The sequence below is a fragment of the Ursus arctos genome, unplaced genomic scaffold (assembly GCF_023065955.2).
Source record: "Ursus arctos isolate Adak ecotype North America unplaced genomic scaffold, UrsArc2.0 scaffold_26, whole genome shotgun sequence".
NCBI classification, from domain to species: domain Eukaryota; kingdom Metazoa; phylum Chordata; class Mammalia; order Carnivora; family Ursidae; genus Ursus; species Ursus arctos.
This window is the reverse complement of record NW_026622941.1, coordinates 1,198,504-1,215,292: the sequence shown is the minus strand read 5'-3', so window position 1 is coordinate 1,215,292 and position 16,789 is coordinate 1,198,504. Positions and strand designations below refer to the sequence as shown.

General features: G+C 44.5%; 1 protein-coding gene across 3 annotated transcripts in view; it reads left to right on the top strand.

Moving 5' to 3' along the window:
- CACNA1C (calcium voltage-gated channel subunit alpha1 C) overlaps positions 1 to 16,789 on the top strand; it is a 646,718-nt gene that overhangs the window by 614,347 nt on the left and 15,582 nt on the right. For all 3 annotated transcript variants that reach the window (XM_057319003.1, XM_057319002.1, XM_057319004.1), the window contains 4 exons: positions 8,780 to 8,881; positions 11,705 to 11,832; positions 12,225 to 12,359; positions 13,909 to 14,261. In XM_057319003.1, coding sequence (XP_057174986.1) covers positions 8,780 to 8,881; positions 11,705 to 11,832; positions 12,225 to 12,359; positions 13,909 to 14,261 — 718 coding nt within the window. The remainder of the gene's footprint in view (positions 1 to 8,779; positions 8,882 to 11,704; positions 11,833 to 12,224; positions 12,360 to 13,908; positions 14,262 to 16,789) is intronic.

Genomic DNA, 16,789 nt, shown 5'->3' with positions numbered 1-16,789 from the left:
TTGGAAGAACAAATATTATTAAAGTGTCTATGCTACCCAAAGCAATCTGCACATTCAATGCAATCCCTACCAAAATACCATCAGTGTTTTTATAGAGCCGGAACAAACAATCCTAGAATTTGTATGGAACCAGAAAAGACCCTGAATCGTCAAAGGAATGTTGAAAAAGAAAACCAAAGCTGGAAGCATTACAATTCCAGACTTCAAGCTGTATTCCAAAGCTGTAATCATCAAGACAGAATGGTACTGGCACAAAAACAGACACATAGACACATAGATCCACGGAACAGAATAGAGAACCCAGAAATGGACCCTCAACTCTATGGTCAACTAATCTTCAACAAAGCAGGAAAGAATATTCAGTAGAAAAAGACAATCTCTTCAACAAATGGTGTTGAGAAAATTGGACAGCCACATGCAAAAGAATGAAACTGGACGACTTCCTTACACCATACACAAAAATAAACTCAAAATAGATGAAAGATCTAAATGTGAGACAGGAATCCATCAAAATCCTAGAAGAGAACACAGGTAGCAACCTTTTTTACCTCAGCCGCAGCAACTTCTTGCTAGACACATCTCCAAAGGCAAGAGAAACAAAAGCAAAAATGACTATTGGGACCGCATCAAGATAAAAAGCTTTTGCACAGCAAAGGAAACAACCAACAAAACTAAAAGGCAGCCTACAGAATGGGAGAAGATATTTACAAAGGACATATCTGATAAAGGGCTAGTATCCAAAATCTACAAAGAACTTATCAAATTCTACACCCAAAAAATAAAAAATCCAGTCAAGAAACGGGCAGAAGACATGAATTGACATTTCTCCAAAGAAGACATACAGATGGCCAACAGACACATGAAAAAATGCTCATCATCAGAGAAATACAAATCAAAACCACAATGAGATACCACCTCACATCAGTCAGAATGGCAAATGAACAACTCAGGAAACAAAGGTTGTTGGTGAGGATGTGGAGAAAGGGGAACCCTCTTGCACTGTTGGTGGGAATGCAAACTGGGGCAGCCACTCTGGAAAACAGTATGGAGGTTCCTCAAAAAGTTAAAAATAGAACTACCCTACAACCCAGCAATTGTGCTACTAGGTATTTATCTAAAGGATACAAACATAGTGATTCAATGCACCCCAATGTTTATAGCAGCAATGTCCACAATAGCCAAACTATGGAAAGAGCCCAGATGTCCATCAACAGATGAATGAATAAAGAAGATGTGCCATAGATATATAATGGAATATTACTCAGCCATCAAAAAGAATGAACGCTTGCCATTTGCAATGCCACAGATAGAGCTAGAGTGTATTATGCTGAGTGAAATAAGTCAGTCAGAGAAAGACAAATACCATATGATCTCACTCATACGTGGAATTTAAGAAACAAAATTGATGAACATCAAGGAAGGGAAGGAAAAATAAGATGAAAATAGAGAGGGAGCCAAATCATAATAGACTCTTAATCATAGGAAACAAACTGAGAGTTGCTGGAGGAGAGGTGGGTGAGGGGATGAGGTAACTGGGTGATGGGCATTAAAGAAGGCACTGGATGTTGTGTGCAACTGATGAATCACTAAATTCTACCTCTGAAACTAATAATACAGTATATGTTAATAAAAATGAGAATAGTTTTAAGAACTTCTAGAACAATATCAGGAGTACTAACATTCCCATTACAGGGGTTTTGAAAGGAGTGGGGTGGTTTATTTGAAATTATTTGAACTTATTTGAAGAAATAATGGCTGAAAATTTCCCTAACTTGGGGAAAGAAACAGACATCCAGGTCTAGGAAGTACAAAAAGCCCTACGCAAGATGAACCCAAAAAGACCCACACCAAGGAATATTATAATTAAATTGTCAAAAGTTAAAGACAAGGAGAGAATTTTTAAAGCAGCAAGAGAAAAACAACTTGTTATGTACAAAAGAACCCCCATAAGACAATCAGCATATCTTTCAGCATAAATTTTGTACGGCAGAAGTGAGTGGAATAAAATATTCAAAGTACTGAAAGAAAAAACTGCCAACCAAGAATACTCTACCTGGCAAGGTAATCATTCAGAATTGAAGGAGAGAGAATTTCCTAGACAAGCAAAAGTTAAAGAAATTCATCACCACTAAAGCAACCTTACCAGAAATGTTAAAAGGCTTTCTTTCAGCAAAAAAGAAAAAGCTATAGCTGGAAATAAGAAAATATATAAAAGAAAAAACTCACTGGTGAAGGAAAACATTTGGTAAAGGCAGTAAATCAACCGCTTAAAAGGATAGTATGAAGATTAAAAGACAAAAATAATAATTTAAGTATAACTACAGTAAGTAGTTAAGGAATACACAGAATTAAAAGATATCAGAGGTGCCTGGGTGGTTCAGTTGGTTAAGTGTCGGACTCTTGATTTTGGCTCAGGGCATGATCTCATGGTCATGAGATCAAGCCCCACATAGGGCTCCACACTCAGCAAGAAATCTTCTTGAGATTCTCTCTCTCCCTCTCCCTCTGCCCCTCCCCTTACTCTCTCGCTCTCTCTTTTTCTCTCTCTCTCAAATAAATAAATAAATCTTTAAAAATATTTTTTTTTAATTACAAGATGTCAAATAGTATGTTAGAAACATAAAATGTTGGGGGAGGGCAGTATAAATGTAGTGCTTTTAGAATGCGTTCAAACCAAAGTGACTATTAGTTTAAAATAGACTGCTACGTATATAGGTCAATATATATGAACCTTGTGGTAACAGCAAACCAAAACCTGCAATAGATAAACAAAAAATAAAGAGAAGAGAAAAAAAACAGAAGAATTGCAATAACAACCAGAAAACAACTGACCAAATGACAGTAAGTACATGCCTATTAATAATTACATTAAATTAAATGGACTAAATGCTCCCGTCAAAAGACATAGGGTGGCTGAATAGATTTTAAAAAAAACAAGACCCATTTATATCCTGCCTATAAGAGACTCATTTTAGATCTAAAGCCACACAGAGAATGAAAGTGAGGAGAGGGGAAAAGGATATTCCATGGAAAAGGAAACAAAAAGAAAGCTGGTGAAGCAATACTCAAATCAGACAAAATAGACTTTAAAACAAAGACTATAAAAAAAGACAAAGAAGAGCATTATGTAATGAAATCCAAGAAGAGGATATAGCATTTGTCACTATTTATGCACCCAACATAGGAACATTTAAAAATATAAAGAAAATATTAATAGACGTAAGGGGAGAAATTAACAGTAATACAATAATAGTAGGGAATTTTAATATTCCCCTTAACCAATGGATAAATCATTCAGAGAAATACTGGCCTTAAATGACACATTAGGCCAGAAGGATTTAATAGATATATATGGAACATTTCATCCAAAACAGCAGAATACACTTTCTATTCAAGTGCACATGGAATGTTTTCCAGGATAGTTAGGCCACAAAACAAGTCTTAATAAATTCAAGAAGATTGATATCATATCAAGCAGCTTTTCAAACCACAATGGTATGAAACTGGAAATTAATTACAAGAAAACTGGAAACAAAAAAGACATGTGGAGACTGAACAATATGTTACTAAACAACCAGTGGGTCAACAAAGAAATCAAAGAGGAAATTTTTTAAAATACCTTGAGACAAACAAAAATGGAGACACAACTTTCCAAAATCTGTGGAATGCAACAAAAGCTGTTCTAAGAAGGAAGTTCACAATGATACAGACCTACCTCAAGAAACAAGAAAAATCCCAAATAAACCATCTGACTTTATACCTAGAGGAACTCTTTTTTAAAAAAAAGGAACAAAGCCCAACATTAGTAGAGGGAAGGAAATAATAAAGACCAGAGTGGAAATAAATGAAATAGAGATTAAAAAAGAAAAGATAATAAAAGTAAGCTGGTTCTTCTTTTTTTTTTTTTTTTAAGATTTTACTTTCGTATTTGTCAGAGAGAGAGCTCAAGCAGAGGGAGCCGCAGACAGAGGGAGAAGCAAGCTCCCGGCTCAGCAGGGAGCCCAATGTGGGCCTTGATCCCAGGACCCTGGGATCATTACCTGAGCCGAAGGCAGATGCTTAACCGACTGAGCCACCCAGGCATCCCAGGAGCTGGTTCTTTGAAAAGATCAATAAAATCAATAGCCAAACTCAAGAGAAAAAAAGAGAGGACCCAAATAAATAAAATCAGAAATGAAGGAAAACTTACAACTGACACCACAGAAATACAAAGGTTAAGAGATTACTACAATTATACACCAACCAATTGGAGAACTATAAAGAAATGGATAAATTCCCAGAAATACATAACTTTCCAAGACTGAATCACACTCAAGAAAATAGAAAATCTGAATAGACCGATTACAAGTAATAAAATTGAAACAGCAATTTTTAAACTCCCAAAAAAACAAAAGTCCAGGACCAGACAGTTTCACAGGTCAACTCTACCATTTAAAGAAAAGTTAGTACCTATTCTCAAATTATTCTGAAAGATTGAAGAGGAAGGAAGTCTTCCAAACTTACTTTACAAGGCCAGCATTACCCTGATACCAAAACCAGACAAAAGTACCACAAGAAAGAAAATGACAGGCCAATATCTCTGATAATATAGATGTAAAAATCCTAACAAAGTATTAGCAAACCAAACTCAACAATACATTAAAAGGATCACATGCCACAATCAAGTGAGATTTATTTCAGAGATTCGAGGATGCTTCCACATCCACAAATTAATCCATGCAATATCTCACAGTAACAAAACAAAGGATAAAATCATATGATCATCTCAATAGATGCAGAAAAAGCATTTGACAAAATTCAACATCCATTTATGATAAAAAAAAAAAACCTCTCAACAAAGTAGTTATAGAAAGAATGTATCTCAACATAATAAAGGCCGCATATGACAAGCCCACAGCTAACATCATACTCAATTGTGAAAAGCTTTCAGCTTTTCTTGTAAGATCAGTCACAAGACAAGTATGTCCACTCTTACCACTTTTATTCAACATAGTACTGGAAGCAATTAGGCAAGAAAAAGAAAAGACATCCAAATTGGACAGGAAAAAGTAAAACTCACTATTTGCAGATGACATGATACTATACAGAGAAAACCCTGAAGGCTCCACCAAAATCTGTTAGAACTAATAAATGAATTCAGCAAAGTCACAGGATGCAACAGAACACATAGAAATCAGTGTTTCTGTACACTAATAACTATCAGGAAAAAAGGTAAGAAAACAATTTCATTTACAATTGCATCAAAAATAATGAAATACCTATGAATAAATTTAACCAAGGATGTAAAAGACCTGTACTCTGAATACTGTTTAAAACATTGATGAAAGAGGGGCACCTGTGTGGCTCAGTCAGTTAAGCGTCTGCCTTTGGCTCAGATCATGTTCTCAGAGTCCTGGGATGGAGCCCCACGTCAGGCTCCCTGCTCAGCAGGGGATCTGCTTCTCCTTCTCCCTCTCCCTCTGCTCCTCCCCCCACTTGTGTGCTCTCTCTCGAATAAATAAATAAAATCTTTATTTAAAAAAACATTGATGAAAGAAATTGAAGACATGAATAAATGAAAAGATATTTTGTGTTCATGGATTGGAAGAATTAAAATTATTAAAATGTCCATACTACCCAAAGCAATCTACATATTCAAGTGTAATCCCTATCAAAATACCAATGGCATTTTTCACAGAACTAGAACAAAGTATCCCAAAATGTGTATGGACAAAAAAAAAAAATCCAAATAGCCAGAGCAATTTTGAAAAAGAAGAACAAAGCTGGAGGTATCATGCTCCATGATTCCAAACTATACTACAAAGCTATATTAATCAAAACAGTATGGTACTGGCATGAACACAGACTCATAGATCAATGGAATAGAATAGAATAGAGAACCTAGGAAAAAACCCACACGTATGTGGCCAATTAACCTATGACAAAAGAGACAAGAATATACAATGAGGAAGTCTTTCCAATAAACAGTGTTGGGTACATTGGACAGCTACCTGCAAAAGAATAAAACCAGACCACTGTCTCACACCATACACAAAAATACACGAAAATTAAATGGATTGAAAACTTGAAATAAGACCTGAAACCATAAAACTCCTAGGAGAAAATATAGGCAGTAAGTTCTTTTCGTCGGTCTTAGCAATGTTTTTAGACCAGTCTCCTCAGGCAAGGACAAAAAGCTAAAATAAACAAATGAGATTGCATCAAAGTAAAGTTTCACACAGTGAAGGAAACCAACATAATGAAAAGGCAACCTGCTGAATGGGAGAAGTATCGGTGGGGTTTGTTCCTCCCAGAGGCTCAAGGGAAAAACTGTCCCATGCCTCTCTTCTAGCTTCTGGTGGGGGCCAGCTGTGCTTGGCGTTCCTTGGCCATAGGAGTATCACTCCAGTCTCTGCCACCATCTTCACATGGCCTTCTTCCCTGTGTGTCTCTGTGTGTCTTCTCCTCTTCTTATACAGATACCAGTAGTATTGGATGTAGGGTCCACTCTAATAAAGTACAACTTCATCTTAACTAATAACATCTGCAAAGACCCTGTTTCCAGCTAAGGCCACATGCTAAGGTTCCATGTGGGGATGAATTTGGTGAGGACACTATTCAGCCCACTGCAGAAGATAAGCATATTTGAGTATTATTTTAATTAGGACTCTTTCATTGCGTATGTCGGAAACCACTAACTACCTTAACCAGGAAGGGAATTTAACCACGCAGGATTGCCTCCATAACTGGAATACCCAGGATCGTCCTCTGGCTCCAGGTACTATTTGTATCCGACAGGGGACTCAGGAGTGCATCACTCTCCCTCCATTGCCACCTCTGCTTACTCCTGTTGGGAGCCTCTCTGGTGTGGCCACTGGGCAGATTTCACCTCAGACAGTGTAACACCAGAGCTCTCTACCGTACTGCTTCCCCCATGTAGTAACAGTAAACACCCCTGTATTGGTTTCCTATGGCTGTGGAACCAATTACCACAAATTCTTCAGTTTGAACAACACCTAGTTGTTAGCGCACAGTTCTGTAGGTCAGGGGTCCCGCCATGGAATAGCTGAGTTCTCTGCTAAAGGTCTTACAAAGCCAAAATCAGGATACTGATCAGGATGTGTCCTCTTCCAGAGGCTCATATCTCATTTGGGTTTTTGGAGGAATTCATTTCTTGCTGTTGTAGGACTGGCTCTCAGGTGGGAACCACTGAGCCCCCAGAGGCTGCCTCTCTCCGTTCAAGTCACAACACTGGCACGTGCTTTCTCCCAGGCAATAGCAGTTGCCTCTCATTCCTCTGCTCCCAACTGGAGACAAATCTCTACTTTTACCCTTGACCTCCTTCATATAGTACTTTCTTATTAGTTTTGTTTTTATTTTGTATTGAAGTATAATTGACATATAACATTATATTAGTTTCAGATGTACAACATAATGATCCATATTTGTATATATTAAGAAATGATCACCGTGGGGCACCTGGGTGGCACAGCGGTTAAGGCGTCAGCCTTCGGCTCAGGGCGTGATCCCGGCGTTATGGGATCGAGCCCCACATCAGGCTCCTCCGCTATGAGCCTGCTTCTTCCTCTCCCACTCCCCCTGCTTGTGTTCCCTCTCTCGCTGGCTGTCTCTATATCTGTCAAATAAATAAAAAATCTTTAAAAAAAAAAAAGAAATGATCACCGTACTGTACGGTGACTAACATAACGTAATAAAAAAAATTTTTTTTAAAAGAAATGATCACCACAGTAAATCTGATTAACTCCCATCACCATATATAGTTACAAATTTGTGTGTGATGAGAACTTTTAAGACTTACTCTCTTAGCAACTATCCAACGTGCAGTATGGTTCTATTAACCATAGTCACCATGCATCCCATGATTTATTTATTTTCTAACTGGAAGTTTGCACCTAAGAACTCTCTACTTTTAAAGAGTTCATGTGATTAGGTCAGGTCCACCTAGATAATCTCCCTATCCTAAGGCAAAAGGAGCCACATAATCTAATCTAATCACAGGGGTAAAATCCATTATAGTCCAGGGACCATGGACCCACAGGGACCATGAAGGTTATGTATGTATCAGTGGTGTGGGAGATAGCTCAGGGTGATCTTAGACTACTGCCCACCACAACTTCTCTTACAGCTGCTATACCACCAGTGTCCCAGTGTCTGCATGGGATAGGCATCAGATTAAGCCTGCTTTACCAGTGGAGAAAGTAGACCCAGAGAAGCTCCAAAACAGACTCCAGTGTGTTTAGATTCCTGCTTCTACACCGAGGTTTTGCCACCTCTTCCCCACAGGAGACGCAGCAAAGAGCTTTGACACCAAGGTCCCCCCACGTATGGATGCTCTGTGCGGGGGCAAACTCGATCACCCATGGAGCCCTGTGAGAAGTGCCAGGCACCACCCTCATGCTCTCTGGCGCGTGGCAGTTGAGCTCAGTCAGACCAGACTATCTGGTCCACTCCAAGGGCCACTCACGAGGAAGCAGCGTGTGGGGATGAAGGGTCACCACTGGCTGGCCCGAGCAGCAGGCAGGGAGGAAGGGAAAAGGAATGACACTGGACAGGGAATGGAGGGAGGGGGAAGTAAAAGCATGGAGAACAATACAAAGAAAAAAGATGGAGATGACATTAGGCAGACTGGAGAGAAAGAAAGCGAAGCTGATGGACCAGGGCTTTCTGTGGGGCAGGAGCTTCTCACTCTGCATGGGGGGACACAGCCCATGGATCCCTCTTGGGTGGGCCCTCAAGGGGCTGATGATCATTTTTCAGCCTTGCATCTCCCTCCCCTCAGGGAACCTAGAACAAGCCAATGAGGAGCTGCGGGCCATAATCAAGAAGATATGGAAGCGGACCAGCATGAAGCTGTTGGACCAAGTGGTGCCCCCAGCAGGTGGTGAGTGCTCCCGGGATCTTGCCTGGTTTCTGAGTCCCCAAGGCTTGTGGGAAGCCTGCTTTTTCCCCGCCCTTCCTGTGGGGCTCAGAAGCCCTATTGGTTGAAAGGGACGAGAGTGTCATGGCTTCACAAACTCAGATACAGGATGTCAGGTTGGAAATCTGGTAAAATCATACATTTCATAGACCAGGCAAGACCACTTGATGCTTAGAGGTTTGGCAGAACTTCTAAGGAAACTCTGCAAAGTAGAGAATTCCCCATAAACTACTAGGCTGGTTGCTATGGAAATAATGGGGACCTGGAAAAAGAATCCCCTGAGATCCCCTCTTGGTTGAAATTCTTTTCATTTTACCTAGGGCAGTGTTTCTCTACCTCTCAAACCCAGAGCCCCTTTTCATAACCAACAGTTTATAATGTCCCCACTACTATCCTAAATGAAAATTATAACCTCCCTACAGATATAATTTCCAAAATATTAATATAACGCTTTAACTTGGGGCGCCTGGGTGGCTCAGTCAGTTAAGTGACTGCCTTCGGTTCAGGTCATGATCCCAGGATCCTGGGATCAAGTCCAGAATCAGGCTCCCAGCTCAGCAGGGAACTTGCTTCTCCCTCTCCCTCTGCCTCCCTCCTGCTTGTGCTTGCTCTCTCTCTCTCTCTCTCTCTCTTTCTCTCTCAAGCAAATAAATAAAATCATTAAAAATATATATATAACACTTTAATATAAAATACATTAAAGTCAAATGTTTTTCAGTATATACATGCTCAGACACTATGGGTTACAGCACTGTACTAGAATTTGCAGTTAACTGATAAAATACTTTCATGCATCCATTTATGATAAGGTGTGTTTAAAGGAACTAAGACAAAATTGACTATTGTTGACATTTTGTATTTGTCACTTTGAAGTAAGGGACAACTAAGTATATTAATATAATATACACACATATGGATACATATGCATACATATGTACATGCACATACATAGAACAAATGCAGACTGCTATAAGCGGGTCAGATGCGGCAGGTGACTCAGATATCACAAGGAGCATTGCCATCAGGCATACAATTTTCCAAAACGTAAAGCCCTCTTGGTCAAGTGGAAACAAAGCAAAGTATGGTCTTTCCATCGATTATTCCTGGGAAATTCTGGATGTATTAAAACCAGGCAAAAAATTATTTTCTGTTCATATGTAAAATGAAGTTAGGGTCTTAGTTCAGGTAATCGTAAACAGGTTATTTCCCCACATGGACATCTAGCAGAGTACAAATCTATCACTTGTTGTGCAAAACATGGCTGTGTTGTAAGGGACACATCTGGAACCACCTAATGCCAGTAGCCCACTGTTAGAACCAAGAAAGCCCCACACATTCTCAAAATACTCCTTAAAATGTGACACCAGCCCTGTTGAAAACACTTCCCAAAGGGAAGCAGGCCTGGAGCTCAGTGAAAAGTCACCTAGACAAGTCTAGCACCACATGACGTTTTGCATACCTTATTTAATCCATATAACATTTCTGTAAAGTTTGCTCAAGAAACTGAAATTCTGGGGCGCCTGGGTGGCTCAGTCGTTAAGCATCTGCCTTCAGCTCCGGGCATGATCCCAAAGTCCTGGGATCGAGCCCCGCATCGGGCTCCTCCGCTGGGAGCCTGCTTCTTCCTCTCCCACTCCCCCTGCTTGTGTTCCCTCTCTTGCTGTCTCTCTCTCTCTCTCTCTGCCAAATTAAAAAAAAAAAGAAAAAGAAAAGAAAAGAAACTGAAATTCTTAGAAACTATGTAGCTGACCCAAGGCTATAGGGTGAGTACCTGGCAGATTCAGAATTCAAACCCAGGTCTAGGGGACACAACAGAACTCCAAGCCCTTTCTGACCTTCAGCTCTTCCTCACTGACTACCCTAGACAGGGGACTCGGGTTTTCTCTCCCACATGGGAATGAAGTGTTTACCATGTGGAAGGTCACCACTGCTATGGACTTGGCTATTCTTAAGGGACAACTAGGAGTAGGAGAACCATCACAGGCCCCTATGCCTAACCTACCAGCTGTCTCCTGGGCCCATTTCCCTGAGAAGAAGATGGAGCCAAGAGGCTACTCACAGGGCATGCAGTGTTCTTCTTGGAGACTCATTGGCTTCTCCACCACCTGGTTCGTTCCCAGCACAGAGGCTGACTATGTCATGTGTAACTTGGGGGTCCAGCCCAGCAGGGACCCAACCGAGCCACATGATAAGAAAACCCAATCAGTCTGGTTGAAAGCAAAACCCAAACTTAGAGAATAAGGTGCTCCTTCCACCAAACTCCATCTTTAACCAGACCTGTTTGCACCAAGGGGGTTGGTCAATTTATGATGGGCTCCTCAAGTTTTGGAATCAAATAAAAATTAGTTAGCAACGTCAGTTACGTTTTTTTTTAACTTTTTTAAAGTTTTTTTACACCTTTTTTTTAAGCAAGGTGGAAAATAATTTTGATAATAGGCTACTTCTGTTTAAAAAAAAAGAGGAGCTAAGATTATGTTTGCTTATTTGCAGAAAGCATTTGCAGAAACACTCTGGAAAAATACTCAAGAAGCTAATTTTAGCAAGGTTATCTATTAAAAGGTGGTAACTCTGGATGGGGAGGGGTGGGAGAGAGACTTTTCACAGTACATCTTGTAATATATTTTTGTCTTTCTGAACCATGTGAATGGACTACCTCTTTAAAAAAAGTTTAAAAAACTTCAGAAAGTTTGGATGCTAAAAAATAAATTAATTAATTAATTAAATAAAGGGAAGCCCAGCTGAATTCCCCCCTTTACCTCCCCTCTGTCCTCTCTTCTCTTGTCTCAGATGACGAGGTCACAGTTGGCAAGTTTTATGCTACTTTCCTGATCCAAGAGTATTTCCGGAAATTCAAGAAGCGCAAAGAGCAGGGCCTAGTGGGCAAGCCCTCCCAGAGGAACGCCCTGTCCCTACAGGTAAGGGGTGAGGAGGGGGGTCCACACCCTAAAGAAGGGCCTGGTCATCTTCCAGCGTCTGGCCAAGAGTTAAGTCTTTCAGCTATGGGCTGGAGGCCAGGTCCCTCCAGAAGGAAACTTTTGGAGAGCTCCAAGCCTTTCCAAAGGTGTGTGTGTAAGGGGGCGACCCACTGCCTCCCACACACCCTGCCTCCCCAGTCCTGCCTGCTTCATGGCCCCTCCTAATGTGCCTTTATCCTTCCTGAGTGGAGAAATGGATTCTTCCAGTCCGGGGCAGACAAGAGAGGTCCCGAAGCACATCCCTGGTTAGCACACAGTTAAACGCTCAGGAGGCTCACCTGCCTTATGGAGGGGCAGCGCGTCAGGTGGCTGGGTGTCCCTCTGGGTTTCAGGCCGGCTTGCGCACGCTGCATGACATCGGGCCTGAGATCCGACGGGCCATCTCTGGGGATCTGACGGCTGAAGAGGAGCTGGACAAGGCCATGAAGGAGGCTGTGTCTGCTGCCTCCGAAGACGACATCTTCAGGGTAGGTGGATGCCACAGGAACACTCACTTACCTTTATAACGTTCAGCTGGAAGCAAGAGGGTGGGCTGGTGCTCTGCCCGGAAAACCCAGGGAGAAAGCCCTGAGCTCTCTGACAGATTCCAAGCTCTTCCCACTCAGATACTTCTGATCCCTCTGCCTTCTCCAAGTCTCACCCCATCTCAAGCCTGGGCTCCCAGGACATGGCAGCTCCCAGAGCGTCACAGGCTCTCAGAGAAAGAGGGAAGGAGCCATTTTCTTCAGGGAAATGTTTCCTAGGAGAACCTTCTACATTAGAAGCTGCAAAGCAGTGGGGCCACTTTTGGCCACATCTAACCTGCAGACGAATTTTGTTTGGCAACATTCAGGAATCCAGCACATTCAAATAAAAACCTAGACCTCTGACTTCTCTTTAAAAAATCAGAGAATCCAGTTTATGTTCCCACAAGGCAGCAGAGGAGTGGACCCCAAGGGCATTGTCCTCTTGAGAGAAAGCATGTGTACTCCCGATCACGAAAGTCCCCTCCAGCCTTCCTTCCCCCTCCTTTCCTGGTTATGGAGGCTGAACATCAGTTTTCGGTAGAAACCAAACCTGACTCTGCCAGAATAGTGGAACTTTATATCCCGCTCTCTCCATTCACCGTGGTCCCTGCTAACCCCAAAGGTATTTGGCTAAAATCCCTCCAAAGTGAGGGAGAAGCCACCGACCAACATCGCGCCGGGGCCCTGCTCACAGCCGCCCCTGCCAGCCCAGAAGCAAGGGTCCTTGGCTGTGGAGACACTGGGAGGGAGGACGGCCTGCCCTGCTTGTGGCTGTCCTGTCATCACCATCCTCATCCTCATCACTGTGAAATGTCCATCACTGAATGGCCTCAGGGACACAGCACCAAGTTAACACTGCCCCAGCGAGACCCCACAGACCAACTTGCAGATAGCTACTTGCCCACTCGCCCCAGGACAAAGAAAGAATGTTGGGAAAAAAACACTGGGTCCTGATTTGAAATCTCTAAGAATCGCCAGGGGGAGAGAAGGCCATAATATAATTAATGGAGTCAATGCGTCATCCTTATTTTCAAAACCATTTGGCCAACATAGTTTCTAGCTCAGTAAGCCAGTCGGATCTCTGTTTTTAAAATTCTCATTAGAATCTCTTGGTCCCTTTCCCCACCCCTCAGCCCTCCCAGTGCCTTACAGCTGCCAAGCTGAGCAACTGGATGCAACTAAGGATTGCCATCCTACAGTGGTTCTTGAAACTCAATCCCAGTCCTCAGGGGGTTCCTTAGAAAGTCCCAGGGCAGCAGCCTTCCGGCCTGACTGCTTCCTGCAAGAGGTCCTGTCCCTTACCAGTCCCCCAGCAGTTTCAGAGGGGGACTGTCTGGGTCCCTCCCTCTCCAGCTGCCAGGCCACTGGGGTGAAGAGTTCCCCATCTGCCATGAGCTGCCTGGTGTGGCTGTGCTCTCTGGAAGGCGGACAACCTTTCGTGTCTTGGCCGAGAAGGAGAGGTAGCTGAGAGGGCTTTCTCCTCCACCCACCCCTCCCATCTTGCCTACAGAGGGCCGGTGGCCTGTTCGGCAACCACGTCACCTACTACCAAAGCGACGGCCGGAGCGCCTTCCCCCAGACCTTCACCACCCAGCGCCCACTGCACATCAACAAGGCGGCTAACAGCCAAGGCGACACCGAGTCGCCATCCCACGAGAAACTGGTGGACTCCACTTTCACCCCCAGCAGCTACTCGTCCACTGGCTCCAACGCCAACATCAACAATGCCAACAACACTGCCCTGGGCCGCTTCCCCCGCCCCGCTGGTTACCCCAGCGCGGTCAGCACCGTGGAGGGCCATGGGCCCCCCTTGTCTCCTGCCGTCCGGGTACAGGAGGCAGCATGGAAGCTCAGCTCCAAGAGGTAAGCAGGAGGGTGGGGCATCCAGGGCCCGTGCACAGAGGCCCCACACACTGCAGCCCAGAGTGGATGGGGGGTAGAGTTTGGCCCCCAGGCCTACCACTCGCCCCTCGAGCTGGGTTGGAGGCTGCTGCCCCAGACCCCATCAAGAGATAGGCAAATGCTGCCTCCCATTCTTGCCCTTGATTAAATGTGGCAGCCACCCTTGGGGGAAGGCACCATGGCCCCGATGGTCATCAAGTGTCCTGTTGATGCACACCTCTGGACAGAGCCTCCTGTGCTCTCTCATGCTACCCAAGCAGAGGAGCCCAGGCCCCCAATCCCCAGGATGTTGGCATCCTGGCTACACAACAGACTCTCTTCCCCCAGCCTTTCCCAAGTCTGCGCAGACCTGGCCTTTGGCCTAGTTGGGACGGGAATGGAACTACCACCTCTCCTTTACATGCTTCTCAACCCTCTTGGGAGGGGCATTTTGGTGGCAGGAGGCCCTTCACCGTAGCACTTGCCCATTCTGCCCCCGTGTAGGATCATTCCTGGTAGTTTGATCTCCCACCGCCTGACGCATGCTTTTCTCCCCACTCTCTGCTCCCTGGTGCTCCAGGATGCATTGCTATGGTATACTGGGATGTAGGTGCCTACAGCCATGCTCTGGGCCTCCAGAAGCACAGCCTGGGCCTAAAGGGTCTCCTCCCTGTTTCTATCAACAGCTTTCAGTTCCAAAGACCGGGTGGGAGAGGACAGGCCCCCCCGCATCTTGTCACCTCAACCGTAGTGGAGCTGCTCTTCCAGAGCAGGACAGCACCCCCACCACAGCAGGCCGTGTTCTTGGGCAGATTTCTCCTGCTCACGAGCTTAGAAAATAGTTGTGATGTGTGAGTGTCTTTCTGGACAAGTGTCCTGCAGCTGCTTCCATCTAAGGAGCCAGCGTATCTGCCCCCCTGGTTTTCACTTCCCTTTTTAACACCCACTTTCAAGTGGGCCCATGGACACCTATGTGCCTGGGCCTTTAATGGTGTTGGAGGACAGCCAAGTCAGACTGGCCCTCAGTCTACCTTACTGTCTGGAAGAATGGCTGGTTAGTCCTTCTACTCGAGAGATGTATATTGTAGGGGCAGGGCAGGGCAGCGTGCTCAGCACTGGACTTTGTATGCTGATCTGAAAGGTTAGCTTTGCAGGGCAGAATATCAGAGTTCAAATGGCTGGCCCATGCCTGTCTTGGTGGTCCTTCCCTTTTCTGCAAACTTCCTACGACCTTCAGGGACTGGGCCCTAGTGCCATTTTCTCCCTTGCTCCCCTTATCAAAAAGTCTTCTTTAGGAAGGCTCATTAGCCTTTAGGAAGGTCCATCATTAGCATCTCGGTGTGAACTAATGCCTCCTTCAGAGGGTATTTTCCTATTAAACCGTGTTCTGTATTGAATGAAGGGAGAGTGGTTTTTTGAGAGGAAGTAGGGAGAGACATCCGGGGATTTTCTTCCTCTCCCCACAGATATCTCTGTCCATGAACTATGGTACACGCTGAGCACCTAGCACATAGCAAATGCTCACTGAACATTGGCTCCCTCCCTTCCCTGCACAGTGGGAAAAACGACACTTGAGGCAGTAAGCTTCAGCTTGGGGAGGAGGAACAAGTTAACCAAAGTTGTAGCCCTAGGGTCTCAGCCCTCGTGTTAAGTGCAGTGCCCCCAGCACTGGCCTTGCTTTTGCTGGGGACGGGCCAGCATGTCCCCCACACAGTGACCCCCCCAGAAGTGGTGTTGCCTGCCTGCTGCCATTCTCCATCTCCAGCTCATCCCATTATGCCTCCCCAAAGCTCCTTTCACCTCTCTCTCTTCCCACCCCATCAAGAGCCTTCAACATTTCATCTGTCCTTACTGTGGAATGGGCAGCCACTTGTTAGGGCCTGCTCCAGAGAGCCGGGTAGGTACCTGGGAGGGTAGCTTCCTGAGTTGCCACAGCTCACAGGCCCCAGGTCAAATCTGGGGTGCTTATCCAGCGCCCGGCCTGAGAGGATTAACTGGGATCTTTCCCTCTAGCCTTCATGGGTTTGGGAGTAAAGTGAGCCCCAGCATTCAGGATCTATAGGAAAAAAGACTGAGGGAGGTACTAAGAGGCACAGACGGGAAAAGGAAGAACACCTGGGCCAGAGCTAAGAAGACCCTGGCCCAGAGGGAAAGCAGAATAAGCCGGGGCACACCCTGCTGCAGGAGGGTCTCGAACTCAGCAGGGACTCGGCCTCACTGCCCAGGAGAACAAACCCGCCGACGTGAGGCTTCTTGTCTGTGCCGTCACTCCAAAGGCATGGCAAAATGTGACCCCAGGAACTCTGCCCATCCAGCACCCAAAGGCCCGGCTCTTTCTAGCAGAGGGAGAGGACAGCCCTCTCAGCCCCCCCCCCCCCCACCCTGTACAGCGCAGCCCAGGCCCCTGTTCTAAAAGCTGGTCCTTTCCACCTTTCTCATCTGTTACTTCATTTGTTACTCAGGACAAGCCTCTGAGTCAAGCAGAGCATACGTACTCCAGTTTCAGTTTT